Raw genomic sequence first — 22,978 nt, forward strand, 5'->3', positions numbered from 1 at the left:
ATCAATATTTACAGATGGGTAGAGACAAGTCATCTATGTTTACAAATGGATCGAGACTAATCATTAGCGTTTACAAATGGATCGAGACTAGTCATCAGTGTTTATAAATGGGTCGAGACTAGTCATCGATGTTTACAGATAGATCGAGACTAGTTATCACTGTTTACAAATGTATCTTGAACCGACCACTGTTCCAGCTTTGAAAAGTTTTCAGTGATAATGGGATAATTAACTTTTTTTTAACTTTAGATACGTGTCATAATTGGAAAGTGTTTTGAAGAAAACGAAGGATATGTCGTTACTCGTCATGACAGTTTTGTTTACTTTAAATTACGCCTGGTGGATTCTTCATAAAGAAAGCCAAGCAAGTGAATCTAAAAACTGTTTCCAAATTTTAGAACACAAGTTTTAAAGCAAATGCCAAGTCTTAATGTTGTTAGATCTATGTGGTATAGTTGTTAGGACATAATTCATAGTTATACTTAAAATACTGCTCAATTTAAAAACTACTATTTATTTTATGTGTCAGACATAAATGCGATTATATTAGTAGAGATTTAATATTTATCTACTTGTTAATGCTCAAAACCTTATTTTATATCATGAAATCTATAAATCGCACTCTTAATCTCTTTCTAGTTTTATTCTGTTGCATCAACGTTTCAAAACTCAGTTTCAATTACAAATAAAACTGGATCATTATAACATATGTCATTTCATAGTAATATGTAGTAATAATACTGGGTGGTGTCTTAAGACTAGCCAGCTAGTACTTTACTAGTGTGCGACATTAAGTATTCCCAGAAGTAGTAGGACGACATTTTAATTTATTGGTAACGTTATATTCAGATTAATTAAGCAAAAAGGATTTATAGATTAACAGAGGGAGGTGTTTAAATTTATGTTGTCCTAGGGAAGGGTATAATATTATATTTGGTTGGAAATGAGCCAGGTGACAGGAAACGTAAGCATTAAATTAATGGGTTGAACGGTACCTATGAATTATTAATCAGTATTGACGAATTATTCTAAATCTTTACAGCGTACTACAGTTCCAGGATTAGAATTAAAACCAGTAACGATGGCAACATAACATACGAATAAATAAGTTATGACGTAATTGTCTCGTGAAGACAGAACATTTTAGATAGTCAGGATAAACTTTAATTCAGTAAATGTTAAAGCGATTATCACCTAGAATTAACAATTGACCCGTATTCATAAAAATCACTTAATTATATTAATTAATCGTGAACTTAAAATGTATTTATCAAGTTAATGAAAATAAATCACTCTAAAAGCCACAAATAATGAAACTTTTCTTCAACAACAAACCTTGATTTTGTTATATGGTAATCATTACAATGAACACAGTGTGTAAAAGTCTGTAATGTAAAGACCATAGTGTATATCATTACAATGAGTGCAATGTGGAAAAATTTAAAGTGTAAATCCCATTGTGTATTTGACTTTTTCGCATCATTCATCACGTGGCTCTGGTAATAAACACCGTTTCTTGAGGATCGGAGACGCCAATTTGCAGCGGTAGCCTAGCAACTAAAGGACAAACAGTATTAAGATTGATAGACACTCACTTCGCTTGGCTAACCCCTACTGTGCAAGTCAGCACAGGAAGATTGGCAATAAAAGCTCTATATAACTGTACGCGACTTGACTCCATACGTTGTAATATTACTGATCCTTACGGGACTTCTGTGAAATTCCAAACGCACATGCGCCAACGCAACACCGCAGGAAGAATGTAGACTGAAGATATACTCACACACATATATATATGTTTGTTTAAGATAAGCGAAACGAACTCTGAAATAATTTTTGCCTGTCTCTACAGGCTTGTATAATAGTAATAGAGTAATGACTTTTTTTTATAAATATGTATATAGATCTTATTTTGTAATTGCATGATCTAAAGATATAAGAACTAATGAAAAATGTTTTGACATAAGTCAATCCCGTAAAAAAGTTAAAGATGACAAAGGGAAAAGAAAATTAAATTACTAGTAAAAATGCACGCTTTACTGATATAGGAAAAACAAACCACCATTTCATCACTATGCCACAAGACACTTGTTTTCCCCGATGTTTCTGTCAAGTAGAAAATAAAGCAACTCTCGACGAAGTGTTCACTTGAATAAAGGGGCGCAATTTGGCCCAGTCTTAGAACCTTAGGTTTCAGAGCTGGTGAACCGGGTTTTAATGCGTGCGATACTACAAAATATTCCTCAAAATTTAAGATGTGGGTGCATTATAAGAGTGACAGTGTGTGGTAGATTGCTACTGATTGGTTACTAGTTAAAAATTAGGAATGGCTGCAAAAAAAAAACCTTAACAGCTTTGTCATAAATACAAAATACGACAAATACGCTTAAATGAAGAACATCATTAATGCTTGCTTGAACTTTGTAAGTACGTAGTAATGAGAGACTATTAACACGACCTTTATGTTGTTAACTCGGTTTCAGTAGACCAGCTACTTCATTCATTTTTATGACTGTATCTAAAACTCCGTCTTTAGCATTCTGACGCTTTAGGTATTTTTATGCGAATACATCATTAATACGTCTGATAACCCTGAAGATGTTTCTCTCGTGGGTCAAAACATGAAAGAAAACTTAATCTTCTCTTTCAAGCGGCGTTTATTTACATTTCCTCACAAATGTTTTCTCTTTCTCACTTTTCATTTTCAGTGGCTCTCTGAATGTTTCACTTTGTTGTATGCCGACAACTTTCCATTGGCTGTACATTGTATATTTCTCTGAGTTTTTATCAAATCATCATCCTTTTCGTTTGTTTTAATTTTCCTTTTCAGTGACAGCAGCGTTCGTATTATTACATTCCTGCGATTTCCTCACATTGTCTAAAGTCTTTCGGTGCTAATACTCCCGCTTCCTCCTTATTCAATAACCTTTCTTTCATTTCCTTACTTGTTCAATGTTATTATCACCTAACGTTTTTTTTTTGTAAGTTAGTTCTAATAGAGCAACAAAAGAAACAATGAAAATTATTGGAAAACTCACGTGGCTCCAAAAGAAAAAATGAAAATTATTGGAAAACTCGTATGGCTCCAAAAGAAACAATGAAAATTATTGGAAAACTCACGTGGCTCCAAAAGAAAAATGAAAATTATTGGAAAACTCGTATGGCTCCAAAAGAAACAATGAAAATTATTGGAAAACTCATATGGCTCCAAAAGAACAAATTAAAATTATTTGAAAACTCGTATGGCTCCAAAAGAAACAATGAAAATTACTGGAAAACTCGTAGGGCTGCAAATGAAACAGTGAAACTTTTTGGAAAACTCATGTGGCTCCAATATGTTTCGGTTCATACAAACTATATTTTAATGACATATTGCTGAAAGACCACGATTATCAAGCTGTTGCAAATTTTAAAATTTAAGTAGCACCTTTCATTTCATGATATTTATTTATAACTTAAAACATTTGATTCGCTATACTCAATTATCATAATACGTAATAAGTGTAAATGCAGTATTGAGAACTTTTCATTTTTCATATAAAACGTGTTTTCACAATATCAGTAATTGACGTTTAAAATTGACACTCTTTATAGTATAGTTATACACACATTATTGTAAATAATTATAACGCCCCCACGGCTGAAAGGGCGAGCATGTTTGGTGTGATGGGGATTCGAACCCGCGACCCTCAGATTGCGAGTCGAGCGCTCTAACGCCTGGCCATGCCGGGCATGATGTGCTTCCTATCTCGAGAACAGTGAGATACACATCAGCTCTCAGTTGCTCAAAAACCGCTGTTGAGGAGAGGTGACTAAACCAAAAGGTTAAACTGGCCACAAACAGTGGAATGAAGAAAGCTGGGGCAGATGAAACCAAGCCCGAGAGGAGAATGGTATCGTAGTCAACGTATAACAACTACATTCAAGTATGGTGGGGGACCAGTACAAGTTTGGAATGCATCTTAACCAATGGTTTTGATGATCTACACAAAACTGAAGACGCCCTCACTTCTAATAAGTACCTTTACCATTCTGATCCACCATGTCATTCACCTGAGGACACGACTGCTCGAGCAGAGATTAACCCTCCGCCGATATCTCAACGTTGATAATATATATATCATTTCTACAATTCTAGATAAGTTTATTATAGAATAAAATAAAAAGCTACATTAATTCTTTTCATTTGTGTATTTATTTTTATCCTGCCTCTTCGTCAGTCTCCCCCCCTTCCCATCTGTTAATTACACTGAACATAGACTGGTACCCAGAGCGTAGTTTAATTATTAGCGTGCAGGCCTGCGTATCGAAGACCCAACATTCGCCTCGTGATACCGCTAAACACCCTCCGCATTTTCAGCTATAAGCGCGTTATAAAAGTGACCGTCTATCCAGTACAAAGTCGGACAAATCCCTTGTGGCAGCATCGAATGCTCCAGACTGGATGCCTTCCCTCTTGTCAATAGCTCAGAACTAAGGTTGATTGTTTGGTTAGGATATTCACGTAAAGCTACAAAAGGGTAATATGTCCTAATCGTCTCTAGTTTCTAATCGAACTGATAGACAAGAGGGAAAGCACGTGGTCAAGGGCGCCCACCATTAACTCGTGGGTTACTCTACGTGAATAGTGTGATTTTGAACGTCATTCTTAGAACGTGTCCACAACTGTACACTGGACACAACAGAAACCAGATAACATTACATGGACATGGCTCTGAAAGGAGATAAATAAATAAGTAAAACAACATTAAAACATAAAATATGATAGTCAACACATTAAGAAGAAAACATATTACAACAGGAAAGGAGGGAGGAAGAGGTCATTTCGAACCTGACCCTACCAGGTCCTCGAGACCCAAATCCCGACGCTGAAAGAAGCACAACCCTATTGTGCGGGACACGATTTTGCGGCAACAGAATGCGAACCCTCGAATTCATAGTGCAGCACGTTAAACTAGACCACATCCGCCCCAAAATTAGTGAACTGTTTTACCTGAACCCTAGGTGTCTCTGTCCTGGCTGTCCAGTGCATGTGTGCGTAAGGTACCATACAAGTTGAAAATACTAAATACGTACGTTGTTTTTTTTTGTTTGTTTTTTAATTTCACAATACTAAGTGGCTCATACTACCTTGTTTTAATACGCATTTTTTAATTCCTGTGTCTGTTTTGTTTGTTTGTTTGTAATTAAGCACAAAGCTACACAATGCGCTATCTGTGCTCTGCCCACCACGGGTATCCAAACCCGGATTCTAGCGTTGTAAGTCCGCTGTGCCACTGGGGAGCTATTCCTGTGTCCTTGGTTTAAAATAATCGATTTAATATACGTTGTGCTACATGTACGTAAGCATTCCCTAAGGTTTCTTTAATCGGAATGAAAGTTAATAAAGAGATACCAAAGTTTCTGTAAATTTGATTTCAAGTGTAAAGTGATCATAGTATCAGCTGTTGGTCCTAGAAACTGCGTATCAAGTAACAAGTGTAACTGAAAAAAACACAAAATAAAAAACTTGTTGAGTTATAGGTTAACTAAAAACGTGTCGAGTGACAAGTTAAATTTAAAAAACGTGTCAACTGACAAGTTAAATTTAAAAAACGTGTCAACTGACAAGTTTAACTTTAAAAACGTGTCAAGTTAAAGTTTAACCAAAAAGCGTGTCAGGGTGTCAGTAACAAGTTGACCCCCAAAAGAAAAACAACATCAACAGGTGGTGAAAATTAAGTTTACGATCAATCGGGGAGACTGGGTATTCGACATATTTTGTCTTGCACCAAATTTTGTAAGAATGATTTTTAGGAAATGAACATATGCATACCACAAGATCGATCTCTTTATTCCATTTGGGTCACTATTCTCTGGTACGTTTTCGTTTATAATGAGTAACCAACAAATTTCGTCAAATATTTTCAACATGTTACCTGTGTAACGAAGCGAAAATTGAAGGTTGTAGTAAGCTATTTGAACACAGAATAGTACAACTTAAGAATTATAGAATTTTAAAATCGGCTAAATATAATAAAACAGTTTTACGTTTTATGGGAAGAAACAGGTTTTAATCATCTATTCCATATGAGTTTTAGAAAGGTATATTTGTTGCGAATGTATACATATTATTTATATGAGTGTGTGTATATGTGTGTATGTATGTGATAATGCTTCCGAATTTATGCTATTGAACTTATGACAAAATATTATCCGACTTAGTAAAGCCATGGTTCTTGGGCCTTAGTTTTACTTAGAGGTCAAGATGACCCAAGAGGTCAAGGACACAAACATCTCAGACGTGTGGTTTGCTTATTGTTGCAAGACTTGTTGATGCCATGGGTTTCAATCGCACCTTAAGGTCAAGTTAATGATCAAAATAAGAAACGGTGGAAACCATTGTATCAGCTTGTTTTTTTGTTTTTTTTTGTTGTTGATCTTGTTTTTTTACAAACTTTGTCAAGTGATACGCTTCGAATCCCAGTTGGTCTTACAGGTTCTTAGATTTGTGGCAATAAAAAATTCTTCAGAGGACGTTACCGTCATAACTAAAATTTCTGATCTGCTTAGCAACAAAATTACAAGTTATAAGGCAAGCGAATAAGAAATATTCAAATTCAAAAATAGATTTGAAAAATAGCATTAATACTGCACGTTTTGCTTTATTAGTATTATCATATGAAAATAACGTAGTTTCATACCTAGGAATCCCCCCGGTGGGAGAACAGAAAGTTTACGGACTTACAACGCTTAAATCCGGGGTTAGATTCCCCTGGTAGGACAACAGTCAAATTACGGAATTACAACGCTAAGATCCGGGGTTAGATTCCCCTGGTTGGACAGCAGTAACTTTACGGAATTACAACGCTAAGATCCGGAGTTCGATTCTCCGCGGTGGACACGGCAGATAGCCTAGTGTGATTTTGCTCTAAAACAAACAAGCTTATCTAGGATTTTGTTTTTTAATCAGAAAGTTTACAGCGATATATGCCCTCCAGCCTCCAGTGGCACAGCGGTATGTATGCGGACTTACAACGCTAGAAACCGGGTTTCGATACCCGTGGTGGGCAGAGCACAGATAGCCAATTGTGTAGCTTTGTGCTTAACTTCAAACAAGCTCTTTACAGCGATATATAATGTTAAGGAAATATACACGAGCTTTTTTTTGGTTGACCTTGAACTTTGACCAATTTTCAAACTCAGATGAAATGGTGTCAGAATCATAGTCTTATTCAGAGTTAATTCAAGTTTTATAATGCGTTAATACTTAATAACGGTGAAGAAAGTATGTTTATCATGGCTAAGTATCATGTTATATAGTAGGATACTTATGTTGTGGTGACATTATTTAGTAGGTTATTTATGTTGTGGTAACGTTCTTTAGTATCGTCACTACAACATAAATATCATATTTAGTATGACATTTATGTTGTGGTGACGCTATTTAGTGGGATATTTATGTTGTGGTAACGTTCTTTAGTAGGATATTTATGTTGTGGTGACGCTATTTAGTAGGATATTTATGTTGTGATGACGTTATTTAGTAGGATATTTAAGTTGTGGTGACGTTATTAAGTACGATATTTATGTTGTGGTGACGATCTTTGAAATGCAATTCAAAAGCAAAAGAAACTAGACAAGACATGAAAACATACATATTCGGTAACATTATATTTTGTATTTTTAGCAGTTGAAACTATTTCACTCATTTCGATAAGCCCACTTACCTAAAAACTCATGAAATATGTAGCTTTTACAACTCTCTCGTGCTCTGGCGTCACGTAACGAGTTTCCACCTCGTCCAACTTGTCTACACAATAACTGAGTGAAAACAGCATGTTGTTTCTTACTTTTCTGCCAGAAAGCAGTGATGAATGACATAGAGTTCAAAAAGCAGTTTTCTTGTAGGCTTTGTGTGTGTGTGTGTGTGTTTTTTTTTCAGGATTGCCGTTTATGAAGTACTTTAGATAATTACCGCTTTACTATTAATGTTGTCAGAACAATAATGTAATTATTATTGTTTAATTTGATCTATAAACTTGGTAACATGCAATACGTGTTTTGATCATGTTTTCCTGAACATACGTCGAAACGTCTTGGCCATTGTAGGTTCTAGTATGCCTTATGGGTTCGTGCAATACTTAACAACTTAATAAGCTTAACTGTACAAGATAGATATCTTATTTATTCATGTACACACTATAAATTTAACATTCAAAAGTACAACCCGTTATTTAACAAAAATAACAAAAACACCTCACTTTGTTAACTCCAAGTTTTGATATCTCTATGAAGGGAAAACGTAGTCTTACGGTAACTTAACCCTGCATCAAATGATTCACTATCATTGAATTTGTCTGTATATGAACAGTGGATTTTTTTATTTCACGGAAGATTTCCTAAGTAACATGATTGTAGATGAACGTCTAGCTAGATACAAAGTGATACGAACACCTAAAAGAATGAATGTATCCTGAGGAACAGCGTCAAAAATTATGTCAGCATGGATATCGAAAAATAAAACCACCTAAATCAAACAAGTGAGTTGTCGAAAAACTATGTTAATTAACAGATCGTAACACAACTAATGAGATGAAAACAAAAGGCGACAGCGTTAAAAGTGTGCCTAGAGCTTTGGGTTAATCTACAACAACCAAACTCACTCAATACACCTGGGAGCGAACTGCACAAGATGAAACTTAAATTAACACCAAAAAAATTTAAAAATCCGAATAAAATTATGTAAAGAACATAGAAATTGGACCGAAGATCAATGAAGGGATGTGTTTTGGTCAGACGAACCATCTTTTATACATTTTCCATCAAATGGACATGTTTATGTATGGTGAACACCAAACGAAGCTTATAAGACTAAATGACTCGTCAGTTAAACATGGTGGAAGCTCGGTGATGGAATGAACAAGTTTTTGTTGGAATATTTTAGGGTTTACCGTCTCATTGAAAGGTAAAGTGACAGCAAATAATTACCTTATTCAGACTAGGTAATCGTGATGAAAGTTTATTTTCTAATGTAGATGGTCTCTGTGAGTATCATAATGTATGGTATTCTCACGATAAACTAATTTTCTCAAAGATTATATTTATTATTAGGTGAGTTCGCTTTATAATGGGGGGGGGGTCGCTAGGATAAATTAAGAAGTCTGAAATTAATTAAACTGAGTTCAACCAAAGAAATAAACAGACTGGACACAATGTGTTATACAAAATGAAGACAACCTATATCCATGTCAAAGACAGCAACATCGTGTTCGTACTTCTATTGGATTCATGAATTGATCATCTGGCTTTCTTCCTTCACAGTGTTTTCCTGTCGACCAACCCACTTCAAATACTGTGTAGTTCTATTAAAATCTAAAGTTTCATACTTAATGGTAAACATTGAATTTACCCAAAGCGACTAGTATTATCCACGTGACAGGTCATTCTCATTTAATATAGGGGAGGCATTTACCTCTAGATATCATCTGCCTTACCAGTGAAGGACACTGCCGTTGTCTACATTCTTGCACAACTTACAGTGTTACAGCAATACCTCCTAGCGGGTGGAGCAGGTATTATTTCTATAGAACAACAATGGAACAAAAGCAGCTAGAACGAAGTCACTTAATGGTTATTGGACCACATGTTATGCAAAAACTGCATATACTTGGAATAAACGAAAAATGTTGAAAAATTCTACAATATAATGAAGAAGTAGAAAGTGCATATCATTACTTTATACATCACTTTTCCTTCTACTTCTGCAAGTTTACACACAACTTTTAAACAAAGAACTACAATTTACATCAAAAATTCTTTAAAAATGGTAACATAAGTACATAATGATATAATCAATGAATAATAAGAATAACCCTCTAGAATGTTATAATATATAACACAATGTAAAGTGAAATGCTAACAATAATGCAAATAGAAAACTTTTAAACAATTAAATAATATAATTATATAGAAAACCCATTTAAGCAGAAATACTTAATACAAATTACAAGTATACACTGAGAATTTTAACAATAATATTAAATACAAATTAGGCCTTCTAACAATGATATGATTTCAATTCCACATTACAAGAATGTCCTTCAACAAAGACATTATAGTCACAGTGCAAAAATCAAACTTTCCAGAACAAAGAATGAAACAAACCCTCTAAGAACAATTACATAGTAAATCAAATATGAAATATGTCCGTTACTTTGCAATTAAAACAAAATAGAATTGAAAACATACTTAGATTTATATACAAAGCAACAAAATCAACCCTTTAAAATAAAGAGTAAATACACCGAAATTCAAATGCAATATGTATATATCTATATATATACTAGCTGGAGTACCCGTCCCCTGGGCGGAAGTTGTGTAAATTAATGATTAATAAAAGGTTATGTTAGGACATGAAAAGTTGCTTCCCTTATATGTAATTGTAAAAATCACAAAAACGCCCATAAAAATTGCAAAACACAAAACGTGAAACCGAAAATATGCCTGTATCTCCCCATAGACCCAGTGAACCTCCATACTAAATTTGGTGAAGGTCCATCCACAAGAGGTGAGGTAGTGATAAAAATAGCCCATAAAAACCGCAAAGCTAAAAATTTGTATTTACCTCCCCATGGACTAAATGAACATCTAAACCAAATTTGGTGCAGATCCATCTACAGGGGGCGAAATAGTGGTAAACAATTCCCATAAAAACCGCAAAACGCAAAATGCAAAATTGAAAATTTGTATGTACCTTTGCATGGACCTAATGAACCTCCATACCAATTTTGGTGAAGATCCATACACATCTTGCGAAGTAATTACATGGACATACAACAGACAGTACTATTATATTTATATAGATATAAGTTCGAAATGCATCTAATGCCAATAAGAAAGAGTCATAAAAGAAGGAGATCTAAGAACATCCGACGAATAATATATACATACATATATAAAAAAATACTTTTGCCATTATACAAACATGTTGTTGAAATGATACAGAATGTTAAAACGATTATAATAACACACACACACACACATGTATATACACAAATCACATCTTATGTGGCTTGTCAAGTAAGTAGTTAAGCTCTCTCTTACATATTGAATGAGTCTGTATGATTTTAGATAGCATCACCATCCTTCTCCAACTCGTTGTTTTCAACTTCAAACTCCTAAACTAGCCAGTGTACGAGAGGTTTACCTGTGATGTATGGATGTAGCTTACTGGTGTGCTTCATGTATATTTGCATGCTTCATATTTGCTTTAACTCATACACCAAGAAACCAATCTGCTGGAGTATGGTATGCAAACCTTTCCAGCCAGATCCAAGCTTCTTTGTGCTGCTAGCATGTACAACAGCTAAACCCATTCTCCACACTGCGACATCTGTTCTTCTACCATCTTGTCATAACAACCCTTCTGTCTTGAGCAGCCTTTCCAAGTTGTTGGTGGGAAATTTCATGCACATGGACTAATGCAGATTATAACCACTCCACGTATTCCTGTGGATATTGTGAGATATCTGTTCATGGGAAGAGATCATAAATCACAAAAATAAGGAGTGGTATTTACTGCCTGAACCTGAAAATGTTCAATGAACTACCTGTAGACCCTGTTCACTTGCTCTGTATGCAATCATAACATATGGCAAGTGCTCACCCGCTCGGTTTGACAGAAATGAATAAATTAAACTTGCCATACTTATGCTTGGTAGTTTGTATCACCCATTCTGCTAGACCAGTTTCCTAGGGGTGGGGTGATAAGGCAACGCGTGTGTCTTCAACATACCTAACACTTAATACATCTCAGAGAACAATTGGCTATTGAAATTATTTGCCTGATATCTAGTGCACCACCAAGACATTAGCTATGGACTATGCCAATGTATAGACCATTGGGTAAGTGTCGACACTTTTTGGCATTGATGTATTAACCAGCCAGCAATATCATGGCCTACCTTATGTTGGAGTTTATGTACTCTACCTCAGCCAGTTCTTTCTTTGCTTGGCACACACTGTATAGTATCCACAGAAACACCAAACATCTCAACTTGAATGACACCAGATGGGCCACTATCAAATGTTATCAAAAGTGTGGGCAATACCTTGGTGCCCTTCAGTCTTTATGCTATGCAAAGTTTGAATAATATCTTTACTTAGGAGCTCTGATAACCAATAGCAGCAGCACAATCTAAGAACCACAGTTCAGTGGTTTATAGTGATGGTGCATCACACCTTCTTGCATTTGCAACTGATCATACAAATGCCATAGATTATGTGCATCCATGCTATATTCCTCTTTTTGTGCAAGCCAAACTTCAGTTACTCTTCCCAGAGCTAGAGAAGTTTTAATCGTGGCATCCATCCTGTAGTGGAATCTTCTACAACATTTCTTGATGTTAACTATGACAGAAATAGTTTCAACTTTCACATGATGTCCAGGGTCCTTGTTCAGAGTCATCTTCTTCAAGTGTTGTTATCCCGTCCAAACTTTTAGTTTATTAACAATTTCAGTGAAGAACGGTCCACCTGGATAGGGAAAGAGCCTCCTACCATACAAGTAGGATGAATGTTTTGTGAAGACTACAACTAAAAACAGTTCTTTCTTCATTGTACAATATCTATTCAGATGTGAACGTGTGACTAGCATATGCAATTACATGTTCTATTCCATCCTGCAACTGCAAGAACACCTCCTTGATCCCATTATCACTGATATCAGTGTCCAATCGGGACTTACCGTCTTGTGCTAAAAGAAGTCTTGAGCCTGGTCTCGTTGTCTAGCTGAACTTATTAGTATCCAGATGCCAGATCTAAAGTGTTGAACCAATGGAAACCTTCTAACACTTCCAGGCATTCATGTATTTAATATAAAGGGAAGGTATCAATGCGGGTACCACGTACACACACCTAAAATCAACAGAAAATCTTGGAATACTTTCTTTCTTCCTGAAAATTACCGAAAGCACCCGCCAAAGGTTCTTTGACTGCATCCTTCAGTATCTGCTGTATTTAAGCACTGGCTACATCCATTGTGCTCCAGAGAAGCTGGCATGGTGATTGCTTTATCAGACGTACATCACTGATGCCTACGTTGTGGTGAAGCACTGTTGTTCAACCAGATTAACTATATTTATTGTAGACTGTTTACACAATCCTCTACCATTGATCACAGATGTGTTGGTAGCTGTATATTTTCTAGCCTCTTTTACTTCCACTTCACTTACCATATTTATAACCATTTCAACATAAAGCTGAATAGTTGATTGCCCATAATTACAGAACAACACCAAATCTCCAATCCTCTTTCAGCAGATAACTATATGAGCTAATGCTGCTTGTTTTCTAAACGAGAAACATTTGATTTCGTGCATGACTTCTGTAACCATGTTGCACAGTACTGATGCACTAAACTTCCTCCAGATTAAACTGTGAAACCACTTGTGTTGGCACTGTTATTCCCTCCACTGCAAACACTCGTGCAATTCGCTGTTCCTGAGCTTATTCTTGCTGATGTTCAAATAAACAATCTAAATTTGATGACGAGGAACTCACTTTTTTAGAAAATTTAAGTTTGGAGATGGCTTGAATGAATGAATAATGAAGACAAAGATAACATTATTATAAATGTACAACGTTTCAACAAGATTATGCCATCATCAGGTACAACATAATGCCATAATCATGTCGAAACGTTGTACATTTATAATATAGCTTTCTTCATTACCTATCAAGCCGTCTCCAAACTTTTAAATAAACGATCTAGAAAGAATCAGTTATCTATAAAAAAAAAACTTGTGTAAATAAATAAAATAATCTGCCTCTATATGCTTTGTTACCAAAGTAAAACACTGTAGTTTAAGTAAATCTAACCTGTGTAAAGGAAGTGGAGGTAATCCAGTTTGTCTACACACTTTGGGTAAGTGATGTGAAAATGATCTAGTTTGTCTACACTCTGCGTAAGTGAAGTAAATATGATCCAGGTTGTATTAATTTCTTAATGAACTAAAACTGATCAAAATTTTTTTGTATGCATTTTCAAGCAAAGTTAGTTTTAAATGATACGAAGCTTAATCTGTGTACTGCTTGTAAACAACAGACAATAACATATGCTATAAATAAATGTAATATTATTCCTAACACGTAGATTTGTGAATTTGTCTCAAGTGCAAAGATAAACTTTGGTTTGGTTTTATTATTTTCAAAAATAATTACATAATTCATAATTTCCAATGTTACTGTAATAAAGATATTATATTATAATAATCAAAATAAAATATAATTTCTGAAAAAAAATTACCTTTGTTGTCTATTTCACAGGCGCTCGGTTCACCAACGAGTTTCCATGGGGCTGCGCACGAGTTGCTAGAATGGTGCAGTGATACCCGAGCATTTCAAAGCGTTTTTGAAGAAAGTTTAGTGACTTGCCTTACGGTAAGTGTCAGTAAGGGTTACTGAGATTATTTTTTTAAAATTTACCTCATCCTTATTATACCTATTATAATTCAAAATTTCGACGAATCTGCAGGAGCACTTGCGTACTTTGTGAATAAATTATAATGCTAAAAATATTTAAGTGATAATTAGAGTGTTGTGTAACTATGACAGGGTGCAGCTCTCATTATTAAGCAACCCCATAAGTTAATTTGTATGTATGCAAAACAAGAATCGGGTTAACAGTTATTTTATCTAATATACAAACATATCTAATATGTCCATAGATGGTTATTTGGTTCTACCGAACTTTGCAGTCCTACAAATGATCAGACAACGTTTGTTAATAAGACGTACAATTGCCACAACTATTGATGTGATATGCTTAAAATAGGAAACTCGAAGAATGACTGGAGTACTGTGACCTACTCTTTCATCAGAGCTATTTCTTCTTCATCAACAATACTTGAAGCTGAATCACGTGCTGCCAGAGTGTCTGATACATGTTCGATAGATTAATATCACCAGGCTATGCTTTCAATACCCTATTCTTCCAGACAATTTATCAGTTGAATACATTGTGGTTCTACGCTAGTATACTTCAGAAAAATGCTCTGTCCAACTGCACGTACTAATGTTGCTAAGGTATATCACATGATATTTATCTGGCTGAAGTACGTAGCGTGATCCTTCTGAAACCAACTTTTCTTTTGACCAATTCACACGTTCCAGATGTCACTGAAGATTGGTTGTCTTGTGGCTACGCACATCATTGGGTTATTAAATTAGGTTCTAATGTTTGCGTGCTGACTTGCAGTTCAGTTATTGCTCTGACCCGTTGATTCAATTGTGAAGCTGAGACCCATTGGTTTGGTCGAGCCCAAATCGTCAAAAGCGAGGTTGTTAATATTGGGTTAACCTTTGCAAGTCTCTGGTTAACTGTATTGGTAGACAGAAAGCAAGTCCAAATCCATCTAACTACACGTTTTTAGACTTGGTGTGTTTGTTCGGCTCCTAACAAACCTATTGCTCTCCACATTATGAAAATGTCTGAATGTCTTCGCTGGTTGTATTTTACTATCAAACTGGATCTCTTTACATCTCTCTGCTATTGCTGGCACTGCTAACTGAAAACACACCATTTGTCCTTCATTTTTGCATACCACTGATATGTGCATTTTACATCACATAACTTCATCTGATACTTGCTTTGCATGGAAATTAACTCTATGATACCTTTGACATTATTTAATAACAGTAGTAGTAGTAGCCATCACATACAAAACTCCCATTACCCTTTGTTTCGAGCAGTGTTTTTTCTGATCAAGGAGTTTATGTTTTAACTAAAAATGTTCCTTTTGCTTACAACCTAAATACAACAAAAATTTGCATATTAACAGACCGAAACGTTTGTGAGTAATTAATTTCCTGTGTTTTTTTTTGGTATTTTTCATTTCAATTCTCGGTGGGCTAATTACCTTACAGAATGCTGGGAACATATGTATATATACATATGTTTAGCTAAACGAACAAGGCTTTGGCAAAGGGGAGAAAAAGTCGAGATGAATAAACATTTCTTGCTTGGAAAATGTAATGTGAATTATAATTAAAGAATCAGTCAAGTTTGCTTTCGTGTTGTTTGGCAAGTATTATTTTCTTTTCGCGTAATTAAAATTATGCTTTTCGTGTTTTATATATATATATTGTACTTAATGAGGTAAAAATTAAAAAGAATTATGTAGTGTAACCGGAAATAATTTTTCCCTGTTGATTACTACAGACAAATATGCAGCGATGATTCACCAAAGGAAATTATTAAAGGGAACAGCATTATATTCTCATCGAAAGCTTCAAGTTTTGTGCGTTTGTTATTGGTATGCATATACACATTTGCTTATCGTGTTCAAACACCAACAAAACCAGTAAGGCTTGAACGTGTGTTAATGTAGTGGCCAAATTAATATGAACCATAAGTAGCCAGTGAAACATTTCTTTATTCTTGTGGCTTCAAACGTCTTCGAACTCTGATAAACAAGATGGTAGGTTGCGGAAAGTGTTTGCAGTGATCGGATGACACAGCATAGTAAATAATAGACCAATCAGTAGCCATGGGGCGCGTCCCGGACAACACTGTATAGAGCTTAGCTAAGTGAGCTTTTTAAAAGAGTTGGCAACTGGAGAATCCTGTCAGATTACTGATCTGTGTGTTTTATCGTTTCTAATCCTCTTAATACTTGAGTGTTGCCAACGGCATTACTCAAATTAAAAAAAAAAGTCTAGAAGGAAGGCAGCTAGTCAACACCACCTACCGCCAACTCTTTGGCTACCCTTTAACAAGCTATACCTGTTATACCTGCTAGAACAAAACTGTTCACTTTGAACCTGCTAAGTTTTTTAGTCTTCGGAGATCAAGTGTATCTAACATGCGTAGAATATCATATATACTAATAACAAAACCAGTAAAATAAAAGTTTTCTAAGTGGAGAAAGATGTCTATGTCATCTTACGAAAATCTGTGAGTACGTTAATACCTATTGGAAAAATCTAACACGTTATTCTTCAAACAAGCACAAATGAGTGAATATTTATCTTTTACAGAAGAATATTGTGAAAAGATTAATGTAGTCTGAATATTGTATTAACGGTTTAAACGCAAGATGTATTGGCTACAGTTACACTTCCTGTCCAATTTATAAGTACCTTCTCCCTACCAAGCTACCTACAAAGAATAGAACTAAAACCCAGTAATGAGCAAAACATCATTCCTTATAATGTTCAAACTATATTCCTTATAATGTTCAAACTATATTTCTTATAATGTTCAAGCTATATTACTTATAATGTTCAAGCTATATTACTTATAATGTTCAATTTCAAGCTATATGACTTATAATGTTCAATTTCAAGCTATATGACTTATAATGTTCAATTTCAAGCTATATTACTTATAATGTTCAATTTCAAGCTATATTACTTATAATGTTCAATTTCAAGCTATATAACTTATAAAGATTATAATGCACTTTTATAACAGATTAATACCTATTGGAAAAATCTAACACGTTATTCTTCAAACAAGCACAAATGAGTGAATATTTATATTTTACAGAAGAATATTATGAAAAGATTAATGTAGTCTGAATATTGTATTAACGGTTTAAACGCAAGATGTATTGGCTACAGTTACATTTCCTGCCCAGTTGTTTGGGTTCGACTTTTCATGAGTCGCAAAGGAATTTATTTAAAATTCAGGAAGGCAGTCTTGTGTGTAGCTGAGTGAGCACACAGGCCACCAACTCGAGAAACTTACTTGTGAAACAAAGAATCGACTGAGAGACTAATGATACAAGGAGCTTGCCTGTTGAAAACGGTAGAGTGGCGTTACAACTGCCATCTTCCTCACTACAGTAGTTTGGCTCTTGACTTCTTCTGAGGGAACTGGTGCAAGTTGTCTGGCCACCAGAGAGAGGTGGTCTGGTCTCGAAAAACGCCAGTCGCTTTCAACCCCAAAACACGGAGTTTTGTTTTTTTCTGGGAATTCTTATGATACCTCAAATAGCTCTACAGGTCAAGTCCACAAGAAAGTCCTTCATCTAATTGCTTCAATTATTCTAATGCACTGCTGGCTCCTTAAACCAAAACCAAAAGTAGACACTAAGTGGTTATTGTTAGAAGCTGTTAATCGGCTGCCTATTTGCATGTAGCTCTCCTTTTTATTGATCATTCCACCTCAGTAGTTAGTGTAGTTAATGTAAACTTTCTGTAGCTTTTCTCTCTGCTACAATAGCGGTTGTTTATATATAAACAATTGATGTCGCAATTCTTCACTGTGTCACATTCGGCTTGTCACATGACAATTCATTATTTGGAACAACCGTCTTTATGTAGCTTTTCTCTCTGCTACAATAGCGGTTGTTTATATATAAACAATTGATGTCGCAATTCTTCACTGTGTCACATTCGGCTTGTCACATGACAATTCATTATTTGGAACAACCGTCTTTATGAAGCTTCTATTATACGCTGGTTAATATGCATATCCTTGCTGCAACTTACATGTTTGTATGGTATACATAGGGAATTCCATTTTCTTTGTTACAAGCATTTGTAATACCGATAATTTCGATAAAATGCCTCAAATGCTTCACTTTGGATTGCAAGGTTTCATAAACTCTGATGACGGGTGTCTTTGAACACTCAGTCAAAGTCTTGATAGTGATGTTCCTGCAGTTCGGACACCCACTTTATACCCTTTTGAAAAATCCGTCTTACTACCCATTGTTTTCCAGACAAATCGTGATATGACAATATCTTTGCGTTTATATGGCACAAGCGACCACCTAACATATCACAGAGTCAATGTATTTTATATGTGCTAATAAACGGACTTTTCCATAAAAACGTATGTGTGGAGACACGATAGTGACTAAGTAGTGTATGACAGGTGACGGAGTGAAAAACATTTGGTTCTCCGCTAAATAAATTAAGTCAAACCAAAGTTCACGTCAAGTCTGACTACACGTGTTCTAGTCAAAATCCTACAGTTGTAGTTGAATCGGAATTTTTATATTCAAGCTACATTTTAATGGTTAATTTATTAGTCTACTAATTTGGTTTTATCGAACCTTCTAATTTTATTTGTGGTTGTCTCATCTCATTACACAGCAGAATTTTAGAAGTTCAACTTTTCTGTTTAAGTTACCATTCTCATGAGGATAAACTCAAAAATACGTTTTAAAATTGGTGTGGAGTTGCTTTTTTTTTTTATTAAGTTAAGAATTAGTGAATTTGAAATAATGTGGGCGGTCTTTGTCAATAATTTTTGTGCAAAAGGCCTACTGCATGCTTTCCTTTCTTCATTGATTTCTGATGAATATGAAGAAAAAAAAATCACATCAAACTGTATTCAGCTGAGATATGAAACCGACATGCTTTCATCACCTAGCAACTAGCCCTGTGGTACGGCGCGTGAAATTGATGTTGAACTAATATTTCACTGTTTCTATTAACCACTACTGTTTACGTTAAAGATGCACGTAGAACTAAAAAAAAGAAAAGAAAAAAGGAATGTACGAAGAGGGGGAATACGGATAACATATCTCGTGAAATGAGTAATGTGGTTGGTGTATTGTTCGGAATTCAAATATTAATTTCGTTCACGTTCATGGCCACCTATGATAGATATTATTTACTGCTGTAGTCTTGCGTGACATGGACTCTAACGTGTAAGGGGAGCGGAAGGTGAACTTCAGTAGTGTGACTCCTGTAGAACAAAGTTACGGGTGATAGAAGTTCATGTGTGAAGAATCTTTATAGAGTAATCGTGTTGTAAGGTTATGGGTATGATTGTGTATACATAAACTGTGGCAAGACGGAATTTTAAGAGAGCAGTCGCGTCGCATTGCTATGAGTGAGTGAATTGTGCATGATGTCACCGAAATGTGCTCTTATTGGACAAGGTTTTTTTCTACCCACAGGTTGTTAGTCAAAACGCTGCTCAGCGAGGCTTTGACCTCGACCTTGGTTACCGTCTGCTGGCAGTTTGTGCAGCCCAGCGAGATAAATTGTCTCCAAAGTCTGCCTGTAAGTACATTTTAAAATTATAATGAACGCAATATATATATCTGTAAATATATATTTGCAATAAGAGACCAATGAAAATGAGATTAAGCTGAGTTTTATGTATGTATAAATTATCAGCATTATGCTGCTTATCATAATTTTGATTGGACTTCCAACGGTTAAAATCAAATAGTAATAATTTTTGTACAGCTTTTTAAAACAATTTTCAGATATTTCACAACGAGTTTTTGGCTTAGTGTGACGCATTATCTGGTCATTGAACCACGACAGCTGGAAGGTTTTACATAAAAACATTTAATTCGTTATACATTACATGACCAGTTTGCGTCTCGTTTAAATATATTTTAGTCGCTTCTGTCCAAACAGCTCTTCCCCCAATCATGTACCACGTAATTTCTTTATTTTAGTCATTTCTATGATGCAGGCTCCTCTCCACTACCACCATGTACCACGTAGTTTGTTTGTTTTAGTCTCTTCTATGACGCAGGCTCCTCCCTCTCCATGTACCACGTAGTTTGTTTGTTTTAATCACTTTTATGACGCAGGCTCCTCTTCACTACCACCACGTACCACGTAGTTCGTTTGTTTTAGTCACTTCTGTCCAAACAGATGATTCAGGCTCTTCCCTCACCATGTACCACGTAGTTTGTTTGTTTTAGTCACTTTTATGACGCAGGCTCCTCCTTCACCATGTACCACGTAGTTTGTTTGTTTTAATCACTTCTATGATGCAGACTCCTCCCTCACAATGTACCACGTAGTTTGTTTGTTTTCGAATATTTGCGAACTTGCGACTGTTAAATGCGCTAACCGTCGCTAACTTTAAACGGATAGAATAAAGGAGAGGCAACTAGTCAACAGCACCCATCGCCAACTCTTGTCTGACCTTAGAGTAGGATTTGACTGTTACTTTTATAACGTATTCAGGGTCCCAAAGTGCGGAGCGCGATTTTGTTTTTTTTTTTGTTGTTTTGGGGATAGTGGATCATGAACGGTGGATCCGAATGGATCACGAACGACGGATCTGTAATCTACTTGAGAGCTAGCACTGCAGGAATAGGTAATTCCCTTATCCTCACTATCCTTCATAAAATGTGTGAAAAAAAGTTACTTCATTAATTATCCATGTTCAAGGAATTGACAGAGAGACGAGCAGTACGTCAAGAGTTTTGGTTTCGGTTTGTGCCTATCGAGACTGTCAAAGTTATTCAAACAATGCTTCCATTGTGTGTGTGTGTGTGTTCCCAAAATAAGAACATTTTTGGTGTATTTTTTCCATTGATTTTATTTCCATCTATGAAAAACCTCAACAGAATTTTAAACAACGAGCTACTTGTTTTTCCAATGCAATTATGCTATGTTATTGAATAAAAAATTGCATGCTGTTAACACTTTGGTAATAAGGTTAGAAAAAATCAAAACGACACTTACTATCCAGATAATGATAATAACAATATAACTTTATTTCAGCCGATGTTTCGCCATTGTGCCATCATCAGCCCCCCCCCCCCCTGCGGACTTACAACACTACCAGGGCTAGTAGTACTTTATTATAATGTGGAGAGTAAAGATTTTTTTTAATACAAGTGCTGTTAACACTTTAACTTCAATATCATTTTCAATGGGTTAAATATGTGTGCATTACCCTCAATGCATGATTTGATCTACGTTGGTTATGGTTCGTGCCACCAGTAATTTAAACATATACGTATTACTCTGGTGTTATTTTCAGTGCATCTTGTATCCTAATATTTTTGCAATACGATTGATCTGACTTTATTAAATTAACTTTATAAAGTGTAACGTTTTTGGAAGAGTTACTCAAATTCGTTGGTTGTATGAAGGTTGTAGAAACTGGGTCGAAAGTTCATCAACTGGTCTGAGCTCGACGTAACCTGATACCAGTCAGTGCTCTTAAAATCAAAATTTAAAAAATGTTATCCTGTCAACTCCTGTTGTTGTTTTTTAAACATCGAATATATACAGTATTAAACTGAATTGCAAGACAGGAGCGCATATATGATCCTGTATAACATTAAGGTGACGGAATCTGCAGAAAGTGAAATTTGTATTTTGTATTTATAGCCATAGCTGCCGTCTCTGATTTTGGACTACTAACCAGAGGGAAAGCACCGATTCAGGGGCTCCCGATCACCTACCATCCGCGCTAGTGGATTGATTGTTATTCTTATAACGCACCTACAACTTAAATTCACAAACTCTGAAATCCAGAGCTCTACCACATTACCAATCTATGCCCCAGAACTTGCAATAGGGAAAATTACGGGACATTGTTTGTATATTGGTCCTTTTTGCTCACTGAAAACACACTTTTCACGTATTTCTGCGTAGAAAATAGAAAACAAAGGCTATGAGTACAATTAATTTTTTTTGTTCCAATGGCGGCTTCGTGGTGCAAGTCTTGTCATGCTGACCAAGACTAACTACTTCCTTGAAAACATTTATTAATTTCTATCTTTGAAAATTTTGTTTTTTCATTATTCACTTTAATTACTCGAATTTTTTCTTTCTCAGATCATTCTTTTTTGTTTGTTTTTTCATTTTTAGTCGAATATGCTTTGATTCACTGTTCTAATTGCAATCTACTGCTCCAAGTAACTACTTATATTTATACATATATATGCCACGCTTCTCTAAAAAGCCGGTATTTCATCTGCTTAGCGGCTGTGGACAGTTCTAAAGCCAGCGAGGGTAGCCGTACAGACGTATATCAGCGAAACTCGTGCATCATTTTATTCACAAGCTGTTCTAGTATTGGCTGGTTGAGGCAGTGACGTAATTTGCAGATTTAACTTGGCGCACCAGTTGAGTGTACAAATCCTTACATACAGAAGCTCTTCGTATTTTTTATATTAACGAACAGTTGGTATTCTTGTCAGTTCTCATTCACATTTAGTGTCCAAAACAATAGTTTGTTTATTTGTTTTGAACTTCACGCAAAGCTACACGAGGG

At 35.4% G+C, this 22,978-nt stretch overlaps 1 protein-coding gene across 1 annotated transcript in view; it reads left to right on the plus strand.

Moving 5' to 3' along the window:
* Window positions 1-22,978, plus strand: part of LOC106466138 (zinc finger MIZ domain-containing protein 1-like) — a gene marked incomplete at its 3' end in the record, with an annotated part of 200,929 nt that overhangs the window by 46,259 nt on the left and 131,692 nt on the right. Inside the window, exons 3-4 of the mRNA XM_013926382.2 lie at window positions 14,308-14,421; window positions 19,899-20,004. Of these exons, the coding sequence (XP_013781836.2) occupies window positions 14,308-14,421; window positions 19,899-20,004 (220 nt within the window). The remainder of the gene's footprint in view (window positions 1-14,307; window positions 14,422-19,898; window positions 20,005-22,978) is intronic.

Source organism: Limulus polyphemus, unplaced genomic scaffold (genome assembly GCF_000517525.1).
Source record: "Limulus polyphemus unplaced genomic scaffold, Limulus_polyphemus-2.1.2 Scaffold72, whole genome shotgun sequence".
Taxonomy (NCBI): domain Eukaryota; kingdom Metazoa; phylum Arthropoda; class Merostomata; order Xiphosura; family Limulidae; genus Limulus; species Limulus polyphemus.